Here is a 14,073-nt window from a genome sequence, read left to right on the forward strand (position 1 = left end):
GATCTTACTTGCCTGGTTGACTACCTGGGTGAGCTTGTTTTTTATCTCTAACTGAGAGGTTCCCAAACCAGGACACGATGTTAAAAGTGAGAACACTCTCAGTGAGTGATCTATAGACCATGGTCAGGGTGTGTTTACTGGCATTAAAACTTCTCAGTTTCCTGAGAAGATAAAGCCGCTGCCTTGCCTTTTTGTAGATGTTGTCTACATTGGTCTGAAAGGTGAGTTTATTGTCTATGGTCGTTCCCAGATATTTAAAGTCACTGACCTGCTCCACTTCCTCCCCACTCATAGTAACATGCCTAAAGATGGACCCTGAGCCCTCTGCTCTTGACCCCCCTCCCAAGCACAGTTCCTTGGTCTTAGTGACATTAAGGTCAAGGAAGCTGCTGTCAAACCAGGTGGCAATACGGTCGATGTGCTGGGAGTAAGAGGGACTGGAAACGTATATATATATATATATATATATATATATATATATATAATCCTCAGTCTATTTTATTCAGTTGGCTATTTTGATCTGCATGGGTTACACAAGCCTACTATACATCCAAACTTACTGTAAACCAACTTTATGTTTTAATAGGAGGAAATTGACCTCTATTGAACAGAAGAATCACATGGAATCTTGATCAATGTGACACTTTGCATTGCACCTTTATTTTGTCAACTGCAATGTGAATCTGGTATAGCCACTTGTGTGCTTTCTAACGTTTCCCTGCACAACACAGGCCTGTCTGGAGAGTATTTTAAATTGTGTACAAATGCCTTAGACCATTGTTGTGTCAGTGGTCCATGCGGGTGAGTTTGCATGTTGGTTAGTTATTGCAGTTCATTGAAACATAAGGGATTCCCAGCCTGCTACGCAGTTCAGCGCCATACACAATCAAAACCTTTCTGTAATGTTCTTTCTTTTTATCTTATGCAGTAGAAACTAAAACATCTTTCTTTTTAAGTGTTCTTCCAAAGGTAATACGATATTCAAGAACTGGTAAATATATACATTTATCCGATAAATTGTCAGCTACCTGGGGTACTTTTATTTCCAATTTCCAGTCTTTGAGACCAGCTGATTACTTTTCAAGCCCCCCTCCCCCCCTTTAAGTACACTTTAGATCTTATTTAATTGCAACTTACTATTTGTTGCTCTGTATCACTCCAATGTTAGTATAAACACCCTTAAAGGACAACTTCCCCCATTTTCAAACTGCCTTCATATAATTGGTCCACACACTAATGCTCATTATAATAGAGCGTCGCAGTTCCCGCCCACTTCCTGTTTTTTTTGGTGCCGGAAGAAAAAACTCAATGCATTTTTCCATTGACATTTCCAAAAATATTTATATCTATTAATTTAAGCCTCGAATCAAGCCATCACGAGATGACATGAATCATGACCATAAAACGTTTTTTTCTGTGATTTTCTTTTATTTTATATTTAATTATATGATATACTATATTTAATAAATACCCTTTGTTTTGCCGTTTTCAAAAAAAAAATAATCACAGAATCAAACGTTTATGGTCATGATTCATGTCATGTCATGATGGCTTGATTCGAGGCTTAAATTAATAGATATAAATATTTTTGGAAATGTCAATGGAAAAATGCATTGAGTTTTTTCTTCCGGCACCAAAAAAAACAGGAAGTGGGCGGGAACTGCGACGCTCTATATGCAGAGGTGGCGCATGCGCTGGGCAAACCAGGCAATTGCCCTGGGTGCCAAGTCCCTAGCTGTGCCGTGCCACCACAGGTGAAATGGATTAATTATGTATGGTTGCACTCGCTACGGCGCTACCTATAGCTACCCAACAGACAGTCAGGAAATAAGATGACAAAAACACCACAGGCGCAACATTGGCTAGGCCGGCCCTGATAATATTACCATTTCTGTCTACTCACTCTGGCCCTCATTTATCAACGGAGCGTAAAAAACGTCTTATATTTTTCCATATATTCGGCCGTACACCAACGTCGAAGTCACATTTATCAAAGGATCCTATACAGCCGATCCTAGCGTATATCAGGTCGGAGCTTTGATAAATCTCACGTCTGAAAACGAGCGTCATTAAAATAACACGCCCTTAAATATTCACAAAACGCCCGACTTCACGACATGAAGAACCAGAATACGACCCAAAAAAAGCATGAAAAGCCAATAAGAAAGAGTTTCCCCCGCTCGCCTCGCCACACACGCACACGCTTCTCTCTCTCTCTCACACACACACACACACACACACACATTATGTGTCCAGATGCCTGTCAGACAGTCAGACAATGCTGCTCCGCAGGTCTACAATGGAATAAACGGGCGCAGCCAAAGTCAACAACTGGTCTCTACCAGACGTGAGAGCTCAGCCTACGGTAGGATGAATCCAACGTCAGGATATATTGATAAATGCCGAAAGTTGCGGTGATCTCGCCGTACGCCCATTATTTGGTCTGCACCGCGTTGATAAATGAGGGCCTCTGTGTCTCAGAGGAGGACTGTAGACAGTTTCGAAACCTGCCTACCAGTGACAACATCTGTAGGCAGGTTTGGTCATTTCAAAAATATGTTTTGTCATTTTAGGTTGAGAATGGATGAAGTGGTCCTTTGATAATGAGTGTGCTGTCCCAGGCATTTAGTTTATTGTAGATAGGTTTGACACCCCCTAGTGGGGTGTATTGTTTGCATTTAATGTTGACATGTGATGTGCAATGGACCCTTCGCTAAGCCCCACCCACTCCACTCTGTGACTGGTGGTGCGAAGTTAGTCACACCCAGGCCTGGCAGCGCCTGGCAATCTCTGCTTCTCACCCATTGACTTGCATGTTAAATGACGGCTTTTCCCCTTTAAAATAATCGATCATTTCAGCAGCAATAGCTTCAAAATCTCTTCTAAATCTAGTCAACATGGCCTGCAGTAGGCTATGCACTGGACAAATGTGCATGACATTATTTCAATAAACTAAAAACACGGGAAATGTTAGAGGGAGTAATAGCCATGGATTCACGACGGTCGTCTGTCTCGACCGTCATGGATGAACTTCAACCTGGTGTTTGCACTTTCTCCATTAATAGCCCGTACATCTACAGAAACGTTCATATTTCAAATATAAAGTGCTTATCCCATGGCCACGGATGTTACATTTATGTACGGGCTCTCAAAAGTACCCGTATCATCCCTATTGTTCAATAAAAAGCATTTTAATCTGATCGTTGGCCATTTTCTTCATATGCTTTCAACTAAGTGACCCTATCGGTTGGTAGGTGTATTGCACTCTGATACATTATAACTCTGTGAGAAAATGGCCACCGATCGGATTAAAATGCTTTTTATTGAACAATACAGAATATATGGGTACTTTTGAGAGTCCCGTGCATCATTTTAACATCCGTGGCCATAGGGTAAGCAATTTATATTTGAAATCTGAACGTTTATATAGATGTACGGACCGTAAATGGAGAAAGTGCAAACACCAGGTTGAAGTTGATCCATGACTGTAAGAGGAGTTTTCATGTACCGCAGGGTAGGACTACAGTAGCAGTTAATAAATAGACGAACAAATGAATGAATATACTTTAACGTGCGGAATCCGAAACAGGCAGCGCTGTGATTCTGAATTTTGTTACGATTACGGTGATTAGTGACACCACCTGGGCGAGTGAGTCGTGTAACTTTCCTGACGTTAAGCTGTGTATGTGTTCAACAGCCATGCAGCCTTGCAGTTTAAACGCAAGCTTTCAGCTTGGGAAAATAACCCTCCAACGGTTTTGGGTACGTGGAATCTGTTGCTGGTTCATAGTCACCATTGCGTTATCGTGGTATTATTCCTGTTCTTGCTATTATGTTGCAAATTATTGTGTGCGTGTGTGCGGGCGAAATAACATTGACAGCTATGGCAGGTGACGAAAGCTTGCCAGACCTGTGCCAGGCTAACAACGGTCGCTAAGCTGGCATTGGACAATCGCTTTTGGGGTGGGGTTTAGCGAAGGGTCCATTAGGAGAACTCATTTCATGTGTGCACTGTTTAGCTAATTGATGCAAGTAATTTCAGGTGTGCAGTACAGGAGTAGTCAATTTCTTCTCCAGCAGCTTATAAGGAGCAAACACACACACACAAGCTGCTACTGCCTTTCTTTGTTTTTGGCTTGAAACCATCTCTTGTAAGTTTTTGTTTGTGTAAATGTACTCAGTCATGACAACAACTTAGTTTACAATTGTTTTGTGATATGTGGGATGCTTAATAAGTTTAATGTTTGATTGCTTGCCTTGTGTGGGGTAGAGTGTCACATATGGGAAAACGACTGTATGCTTATAGTATGTGATGTTATGTTATTGAGCTGATTGTGTATTTTGTGTTTCTGTTCTACAGTTTCACTCCTTGTTTAGTAAAATTGACCACCGGCATCTTAATAAAAGCAAACTGAGATGAATCCTGACTTTCATTGAACGGAGTTTGGCTGACTGTTGATTTGTGTCAGGGACGACACACTGAGAACAGTAGCCTACAGTGAAAAAGAGCTAATCTACAAGCAAGACAAGCTTCATGGTAGTAGACTACATACAGATCCTGCATCAACATGTCTGAAGAAGGCAAACTAATAGCCTCTGTGGAGCAAAGTAAGGCCAACGCTACTACAGTAGGAACGACAGATGTGAAGGACCACGCGTCAGAGAAGGGTTCAAGACATTCTGGTTCTTCACGATCGTCACATCGTTCCGGCTTTTCAGCTGTGGTAGCAGCCGCCAAAGCACGCGCTCAGGCTGAAGCTGCACGGACACGTGCACAGTTTATACAGAGGGAAATGGCTATCAAGCTCGATCAAATTAAACTGGATATGTCACATCAGCTTGAACGAGGCAAGTTAGAGGCACATTTACAAATCATACAGCATGAAAAGGAGGCAGCCGCAACTCTAGCTCAGGCTGAGGTACTTGAGGCCGCCGCAGAAGACGTGGTTTCAAGAAAGTCAAGTCACGCCCCTTCATCACACGCCTCTTCATCGCAAAGCAAAACGGAGCGAACAAGAGACTATGTAATGGAGCAAGCTCACTTCACAGTAAGGTCTGAAGCAGGCACAGAAGGCTCATGCAAGGGAGAGCCGCTCCCTCAAAATCATTCTCAATCTGCCCATCAATCAGCCCATCATTCAGGCAATGGTGAACCGTTGACTCAAACAGACCCCACATTTCCTCCCAATCTAAGCTAACTGAGCAGAATACACTCAACGCTCATCCTTATGATTCCATACATGCGGATGGACCTCGGCTGAGTTCAACACCCCATCTCCAGTCTGAAGGTCAAGACATGTTTGACTTTGCTAGATTTTTAGCACGTCGTGAACTCGTTAATACAGGCCTCACAAAGTTTGATGACCAACTGAGAACAGTACAATGAGTATCAGAGTAATTTATCTCAGAGTGAAGAACACAGACTCCTGAATTGCTGATATTTCAATTTATTGCATTTCTTATTTATTGTACGCTATTACTGCAAGCTTTCTTCTCATAACAAGTTCACTCACTTACAATTGTAGCAAATAGCAGAACAGATACACGTTTTAATCTTTAAAAGCAGGACTGTAAATAATAATTGTTTATAGATATACAAATGACGATCTTCATTCGTTTCGGTCCCAAACACTTCAACCTTGCTTGGTTTCACCTGCATAAAGGTAAGAAGATAATATTTAGGGAGGGATCACTTACTCTATTAAATAGCATAAATGGTGCATGTGTGAATCTCAAAAGAATATTTGGCAATAAATAAGCAATAATTCTTAATTGGTATGTGATCAGATTTACAAACACCCATTTGTGAGGACCTGAATTTTCCCATATTGAAGACAGACTTAATCCACCATGATGATGATTGTCACCTGCATAAAGGCAGGGACGTGCAAAGATAGATTCTAGGTGGTCCTTTTTTCATTTTTTTTTACAGTGTTTGTTTTGTTTAGTTTTTTACAGTTTAGGCTACAGTATGTGGCCCATGGTGACATCGATCAATTCTGGATTAAAAGCTTCAAATATATTAACAATGCCCCAAATGTGCGTTGTCATTTTGCCAGACATCCCCCTACATGTGCCCGCGGCACTCCCGTGCCGTGCCCCTCCCTTCCCTCTCAACGTGAACGTGCAGCGCAGCGCGCAAAGGGGGCGGGTCTACAGAGGTGCGCTACATTAGCCGCACACACACACACACACACACACACACACACACACACACACACACACACACACACACACACACACACACACACACACACACACACACACACACACACACACACACACACACACACACACATCTCCTCTCCTTCCCGGCCCTGTGCAAACTCAAAAGAGTTGAAAAGACTCATCTCTGTTTACATGAGACTGTTCTCTGTGTAATCCTACATTTGTATTATGGATCAATGGGCTGTCATCTCCGTGACAACAGCTCGTTGAGGAGTAGGCAGGTTGTTAATTGGGGTCATTGAGAATTCAGAGTCCACTTTTACTTTCGCTTTTGACCAGTGTGCTAGTGGACTGATTAGAACCAGCACTCTACTTTTAATGTTTTTGCAGCAGTTTTAGCAACAGTAGAAGTCTGGATTCACAATGTGAATGAAAATAGCATGTTCAAAGTTCGTCAGTAAAAGAAAGGTGGACACTGAAAATCAGCAACAATATGCATTCATCCTATTATGCCAAGAGGCATCAGGCATGTAGCTCTGGTGGAGAGGCAGTGACCACATTTGAACTGAAGCCAAACAAAAAGTCAAATTGACTCTCTGATTCCAGCAGCCAGTAGAACTTAAATACTGGCTGATGATGATGATGATGATGATGATGATGATGATGATAAAAACCTGGGACGCCAGGTGTCGCTGTTGAGCCCTGCGAAGGTGGCATGGGCCTATCAACGAAACACCAATGAAGGAGGGTGCCCACCTGAAGACCCCAGTGAAGCGTTTATCCCATCCCACTCAATACCAGGTGCTGATTAATCTAAGAGATTGATTGTACTAGCTCAACATTGGGTGTAGCTGCATTGGGAATTCCTTATATGGTTATGGCTGAGTCATGGTGACATGAGCCTGACGTCAGAGGTCTACCCGCCGGCCGGCCGGCCAGGCCGCCGGCCCGTCCTCCCTTTAGTCAATTTTAATATAGGATGACAACACACATACAAACATCATTATTAATTGCAATAAAATTCATATTTACCTGCACAAACAACACCAGCATCTTCACTGTGGTTACAGTTGTGCTTTCCAATCGCTACATGGCTGCACTCTGAAAGCTGTGACTCACTGCCTGAACACTGGACATCATCCAACCAGATGTTTCCAACACCCTCTCCGAAGGGTGCAGATTCCCTTCCCCCATGGACTTTCCTCCCTGGTGCTGACCGAGCCTCTCCACAGCCTAACTGTCTACACACAACCTGGGCATCAGGCAGATTCCAAGCATCATCACACACTGTCCCCCAGCTGTCACGGTAGTACACCTCCACTCTGCCTGAACAGGAGTTTGAACCACCGACCAGCCTCACTGAAAAACATTAAAAGATGACAATGATCAGTCTGAAAGAAAGCTTACCTACATGCAGGAGTGTCCTCATAATAAAGATTTGACATGACACTTAGGCTGTACACCATGTATGCTGAATGATATATATATATACACCCTATGTCACAGTATGATTGGAAAACCAGTCAGATTGTAAAAGGTGCACTCGTTTTCACAGACGGAGGCGTGCCGTCTGAAGGTGACTTGAGCCACGAGAGGCACCACCGAGCTAGCGTTGTAAAGTCACCTTCAGCCGATTCAGCACCGTCCGAGACAGAATCGTAAAACATACACAGTGCATTTTAGCTGTGACAGTGGATGAGTCCACTGACTGACACCACTGATAGTGAATAATGCTCAGTTCAAGGTGGTATTTCAATCTTATGTACAGGTACATTAAGAATAGTAGTAGCCTAATTATTTGCCCCTCAAAATGTCTGTGCACTGCACGCCACTGCATAAAGGTGTTTAACCACTTAAACCCCAGCCCTGAGGGACTCTGTACATGTTTATGGACTATGGTCACTTTATTGTAGCATTATAGCAAATAACAAACATGGTGCAATGCATGTGCGAACCTTTAAAAGTATGACTAAATGATCAAATTTCTTTATGGTTTGTGATCAGATTTATACTAACCCGTCCCATTTTCTTCCTTTTCGGTCCCAAACACTTCAACCTCACAGAGAGTCAGGAATTCTTCTCTTCCAGGAATCACAATATTGACAAACTGACCCTCCATCCCATTACAGGTAAAGGTCATGGTGTTGCCAGCGGGGATAGAGTCGATTACAGCACATCTGAATGAAAAGAGAAGAGATTACGAATGTAGCAAATACACATAAACACTAAAATTGTTGTTGTAATATAAATATAAAGTTGTGTCAGAGTCTAAAGAACTAGCTTGGTGCAATGAATTCCTGCAAAGCAAGTAAGAACTAGAATTTTCGCAATTCTGGGAAATTACAAAGTGTGGTTGCGCCGACGCCGGTCGCGGAGGAATAAGCTGGGAGGAATACCGTCGGAGGCTGCGCCAATTACATTGTCACGTCACTCCTGAGATCACTTGTGTTTCATTTAGAGAGGATTGATCCACCCCGAAATAATGTTTTTGCATCAAACGGTTACATTTTGCGCATTTGTGGCGCCCCCTATGGATCAAATTGGAAATGCTTTTGGGAATTTGTTGAGTAAACCACCCTTGACATGTGATTCAAATTTGGGATTGACCGGACGTTTCGTTGGTGATGTTTGGCCTTTTTTGTCAAACGGGCCCCTCCCGCTAACTTTGGAAGCCATTTACGGACGAACGGTAAGGACTATCAAAATGCCGTTTGGATATGTTTATCGCATGGGTCCAGAGATCATGTGTACCGATTTGGACAAAATATGTGGGAGGAGGAGCTAAAAGTGTGTTTTGAAGAAAATTCAAAATGGCGGAAAATAAAATATTTTTATTTTACGACCTACGGTTCAAGAGTTATAGGCCAAAACGTAAAGGAGGCTTTTATAGCGCCACCATGAAGCCGACTGGTGTAATTCTTTTTAAAATAATTTTGCACTAAATTATGAACCTCCCCTCCAAGTCTTGTAACTCTAGCCCTTACAGTTTCTGAGAAAAAAATACTTGAAATCGAGTTTTTTCATTTTCCCATTAAAGTGGATGGGGAAATTTAATGCACTAATAAATCAATATCAATTAAACTATGCAACCAATCTCTTAGCAAAATACAAGCGCACGATTCCCGGTGAAGCCGGTCATTTTGATATATGGCACTAAATTGGGAAACCACACTAAATACATACCTAGGATTTCCATTCCCATTGTCATTCAGGGAGTTTCCAATGCGGATCTCAGCTCCATTGATCCTTTCTTCACAGCAGTCTTTTCTGTTGGTGATCTTGACAGAATTCACTTTGTAAGTCTTCTGCAGGTCCACTCTCCACCAGGGTTTAGTCTCTTTAAGTGTGTGGGTACAGGAGTTCTGTGACCAGACACTCGCATTATTCCCATCAATGGCTCTTTCAGGAGTTCCTGTTAATTCCGTCTTATATATTGAAGACTGAGCTACTTGTCCAGCTTGAGCCACTGCAAAAAGGTATTTATGAAGATAATAATATGGTAGTAGGGATTCAGTCCCAAGTAGGGAACTATTTCTTCATCAATTATTATTATTATTATTATTATTATAGCAAATAGCAGTTATGGTGCTTATGTGAATCTTTAAAAGCATAACTGTAAATAATAACATTCTTTATGGTTTGTGATCAGATTTAGACTTACCCTCTTCTCCCTTTTCGGTCCCAATCACTTCCACCTCACAGAGAGACAGGATTTTATTTTGTCCAGGAATTACAATATTGACAAACCGACCCTCCATCCCATTACACGCAAAGGTCGTGGTGTCACCAGCTGGGATAGACTCGATTACAGCACATCTGCTCGGAAAGAGAAGGGAAAACAAATGTTTTGTATCTCTATTCATTTGTAATTCTCAGATTCAGTGGTGCATTTGTGCAAAACAAGCAAGTAATACCTAGGATTTAAATTTCCATTGTCATTCAGGGAGTTTCCAATGCGGATCTCAGCTCCATTGATCCTTTCTTCACAGCAGTCTTTTCTGTTGGTGATCTTGACAGAATTCACTGTGTAAGTCTTCTGCAGGTCCACTCTCCACCAGGGTTTGGTCTCTAGAAGTGTGTGGGCACAGGAGTTCTGTGACCATTTACTGGCACGATTCCCATCAATGGCTTTTTCAGGAGTTCCTGTCAATCCGTGATTTCTTTCCTCCAATATTGAAGACTGAGCTACTCTGACTGTGACACCTTGTGCCACATTTTCACCTGCAAAAAGGTATTTATGAAGATAATATTAATGGATACTCCATCACTTATAGTAGCATTAAAACAAATAGCAGACATGACACATGTTCAAACCTTTAAAAGCATGGCTGTAAATAATAAAATGGCCTCATGGTTTGTGATCAGATTTAGACTAAGATCAGATTTAATCCCAAACACTTCAACCTCAAGGAGAGGCAGGATTTAAATGTTTCCAGGAATTACAATATTGACAAACTGACCCACCATCCCATTACAGTTTGCCTGTTTTGGGCTTATTCAATAAAGCAAAAGCTTGGTTTTCAAACTGTGCAAAAATATTACTGTTGCCCAGTTGGGACAAGATAAGTATTTTTGAAGCTTTTAAAAAGGTTTAATACTTTTGGAGCTATTAATAAGGTCAAGCTGACCTCTATTTAAACCCACCCATGGTTTGGATGTGTTTTCTGTCGTTCACCTTTGAGGTATATGTATAGGCTTAACTGTAGCATAAAGTCAATCAATAGATTCCCATGAAGAAGACAACTTGCTAATTAATACACTTTAAATTCATACACTTTCAAACTCAAACAATTCAAGTCAAAAACATGTTGTCACTAGCAAAGATAAATATAATCAGTCTGACTAATCAGTCTGACTGATTAAAATCACTTAAATCATAAATGTACTATTTCTTTCTCATAACAGTGATATAATAGTAATATTTAAAGTTGTTTATTTATAATGCAGTACATACTTTCCATACTGATGAGGCATATCTCCCCAGTAAAAACAAACAACACAAGGATAATATCTCGGGTCATCATCCTGTGAAAAAAATAAAATATAAATACTTCAGTCAGTGAACCTTTTCAAATGGATAATTTCTACAGGAAAACTGTTCAAATTCAGGTGACACTTAAAATATGCCTCATTGCACTTTTTGTGCCGGACACTGTTGCCTCAGTTAAAATGTTAACTCAAAAAGGTTTCCTGGTCTACATCTAAAAGACAGAGCCGAAAGAAAGATAGATAATTCATAGATAGAAATGGGGTCAGAGAAAGGCAGGACATTAGAGAAGTAAGCAAGTAAAGGTGCAGGAATACCAAACAGTTCATGCAGTCTAAATGGTTTTAACATGGCAAAGTTGATCCCCGGAGAGAAATGCAGATTTATAATAGCAACAGGTAAACACAGGTAAGAGTAAAATGAATAAATAAATAAAGGCAAATCAAATAGTTGAGCTTTGATTTTTCCACTAAATATATGCAACAGGTTCCTGAATGAATACGATGTACAGTACAATATGAATAAATAGTGAATATATAAATTAATATACTGTATGTGTATCATCATTTAATATAATTATGGATATAGTATTTATCTATCAACATTTATCCTTAACATTAACATCCTTAACATGTCTTTATGTTGGACAATATTATTTGGCAGTCTCCAATTCGTATCAACTACTGTAGGTAAATTGGTCTAAATAAATACACCAGTGATTACTTTCAGTAGTCAAATTATGGTAAGGTACATAAATATTAAAACTGCACTATGTAACTTTCATCTTCTACCCCGGATTTGAACCCGGCTCCTGCGCAAGTGCTGAATCTTTTACCATTGAACTAATAGAGCCTGCCTGCTTGCTCAGGGGATAAATTGAAAAAAAAGGTCATGTCTCACCTAGACACAGGATCTAAATGTCTCAATATTCAATTCAATTCAATCTTTATTTCAGACCCAAGGGCGATCCATATCACAAATAAAAACACCATACAACATATAACAATAATAGAAAAATAAATACAATAAAAATAATTCCACCATGTTCAGTTTCGAACATACAGACAAGTGCGCCAATGGTTCCACATTCTAGAGGAGAACCTGACAGAACTACGTAACGGATTACTTATGACAGAAATGATGTCATTTACTGACTCAGATGCCCTACACATAAATCTATACATAAGATTGCATAGCACAGCAGAGCATAGAAGAGCAGGGAGACAAAATACAGCCACGCCAATTACATAAGTTATATTGTATCCACATACTCTACCATACAGATTGGACAAAATTACATTTTATTCATAAAAAGGTTACACACTGTATAGTGCCGCTTTAAATAGTGTTTAGAAAATAGTCTATCTCTTACCATCAATTTAGATCAATTTAATCAACTGTCATGTTTTATATTTAAGTTGTGGACCTTCTATCCAACTTTAAACTAGTAAATATCTACTGTAGGCTACTGCAGATAGAGCAGAAGTGGAAAGGAACGGCAAAGAGAAGAATTAAATCACTGCAAACATACCTTGAATCTTTTCAGTGCCCGTTGTGCTCTGTAGCTGTATGTACACTGAAGAAAGAGCAGTATTTATTACAATAGCTCTTGTTTGACAAACAAACTTCCCCCCACCCCCCCCCCATGGGGTGGGTACCTAAAACAACAGACTAAAATAACAGTTTAGTTTAGGGAGACACTCCCTAAACAAATAATAAATCATCTGTTGGACAGTGACAAATAATACATTATTTGTTTAGGAATTAATTGTGACGGATGTTGGGCAGGATTTGATAAACATGTCATCCCTAAACACAAATCATCATGTAACATCAAATAGCCTGCATCAAATTAGCTTATTTCTGAGTGGTTCTGGACAACCAGATCTCCATATATTATATGCCTATAAATGGGCATGATGGTAGGATCAGTGGCTCTGGACACCCACTGATCCGACCGACACTTAACGACAGGTATTGCGTATAGCGTATACAACTGTCAGAATAATCTCCATATGGGCATGTTACATTTGTGATGTCCACCGTCCACCGCCCGGCCACAAGGCAATTTTAATATAGGATAATTAAAATTGAAGACTTGAAGCCTATTATGCACATTCAAGGAATGACTTGGTGATGTTGGTGCATTGTAGTGGACACTGGACAGTGACAAATATTAACTATACTGTGGGAGCAATATGAATGAAAGCATGATTGGATATTATTCAAATATTACATTCATGCAACAGTAAATAAACAATGTGATCCATGTGTTCGCTGTGTTACTGCAGTATTCAAGATCTCCAGTTTGAGTCTGACAATCGTACTTTAATCAGTCACACTTCATCCTAATTTAGCTAATCTGCATTAGCTAATCTGCATGGCTCTTGACAGGAATACAGGAAACAAGACATTTCTCAGTAAACCTTCCTAAAGTTTCATGAACTTTTAGTTTGAAAAGGGATACAACTGTTATTGTACTGAGGAGTCTATAGGATGTAGCTACCTGACGAAAACCGTTTTCAGTCAAAATGTACAAATAAATTCACATGGGAGCATAAAAACAGTGTCTATCTTTGTGCATACTATAACTTTTTGCACCTGTTAATCTATTCTGATATGCATGAATTCCCTTGGACTGCATCAGTACTGGACAAGATTCAGTGTTGACACGTGTGTCATTAATGGGCTGCAGCAGGACATGCTTATTACACCCTGGGTAAATAATGAAACAAAACACTGCCAGGGATAACGTGCAGCCAGCCTACTGATGGCTGGCTAGTAGGCTAGTGCCTCAGACTTTGTAACAGTTATATCTATAAAAATCTATCAGACAACGGAAGTTGATTCAGAACACTGCCTTGAGTCCTTAGTCCTTACTAATACCAAAACGTTCTTAGGTATTTACACTGGCTCTG

General features: G+C 40.5%; 1 protein-coding gene across 2 annotated transcripts; it reads right to left on the reverse strand.

Annotated features, from left to right (window-relative positions):
* Positions 1 to 5,431: 5,431 nt before the first annotated feature.
* Positions 5,432 to 12,725, reverse strand: LOC308083916 (uncharacterized protein). Of its 2 annotated transcripts, none has more exons than XM_080426335.1 (8): positions 12,687 to 12,725; positions 11,123 to 11,193; positions 10,083 to 10,389; positions 9,830 to 9,984; positions 9,352 to 9,634; positions 8,185 to 8,345; positions 7,201 to 7,527; positions 5,432 to 5,653 (listed from the first exon to the last, which is right to left on the reverse strand). In XM_080426335.1, exons 2-8 carry the CDS (start codon positions 11,190 to 11,192, stop codon positions 5,634 to 5,636), a joined length of 1,323 nt encoding a protein of 440 aa, XP_080282461.1. In that variant the 5' UTR covers position 11,193; positions 12,687 to 12,725; the 3' UTR covers positions 5,432 to 5,633. The 2 variants fall into 2 exon arrangements, with proteins under 2 accessions (XP_080282461.1, XP_080282462.1); XM_080426336.1 differs by lacking the exon at positions 12,687 to 12,725 and adding an exon at positions 11,979 to 11,982 and having other exon boundaries at positions 11,123 to 11,195.
* Positions 12,726 to 14,073: the final 1,348 nt, after the last annotated feature.

This window comes from Gymnoscopelus braueri, assembly GCF_963280865.1.
Source record: "Gymnoscopelus braueri genome assembly, chromosome: 4".
NCBI classification, from domain to species: domain Eukaryota; kingdom Metazoa; phylum Chordata; class Actinopteri; order Myctophiformes; family Myctophidae; genus Gymnoscopelus; species Gymnoscopelus braueri.

Excerpts from the sequence above, each read along its gene's own strand:
- LOC308083916 (XM_080426335.1), bottom strand. The coding sequence starts at position 11,192 with ATGATGACCCGAGATATTATCCTTGTGTTGTTTGTTTTTACTGGGGAG. Across the intron at positions 9,635-9,829 it reads GACCGAAAAGGGAGAAGAGG|TGGCTCAAGCTGGACAAGTA; the intron begins GTAAGTCTAAAT and ends ACCTTTTTGCAG. Across the intron at positions 5,654-7,200 it reads TGCTGGTGTTGTTTGTGCAG|GTGAAACCAAGCAAGGTTGA; the intron begins GTAAATATGAAT and ends ACCTTTATGCAG.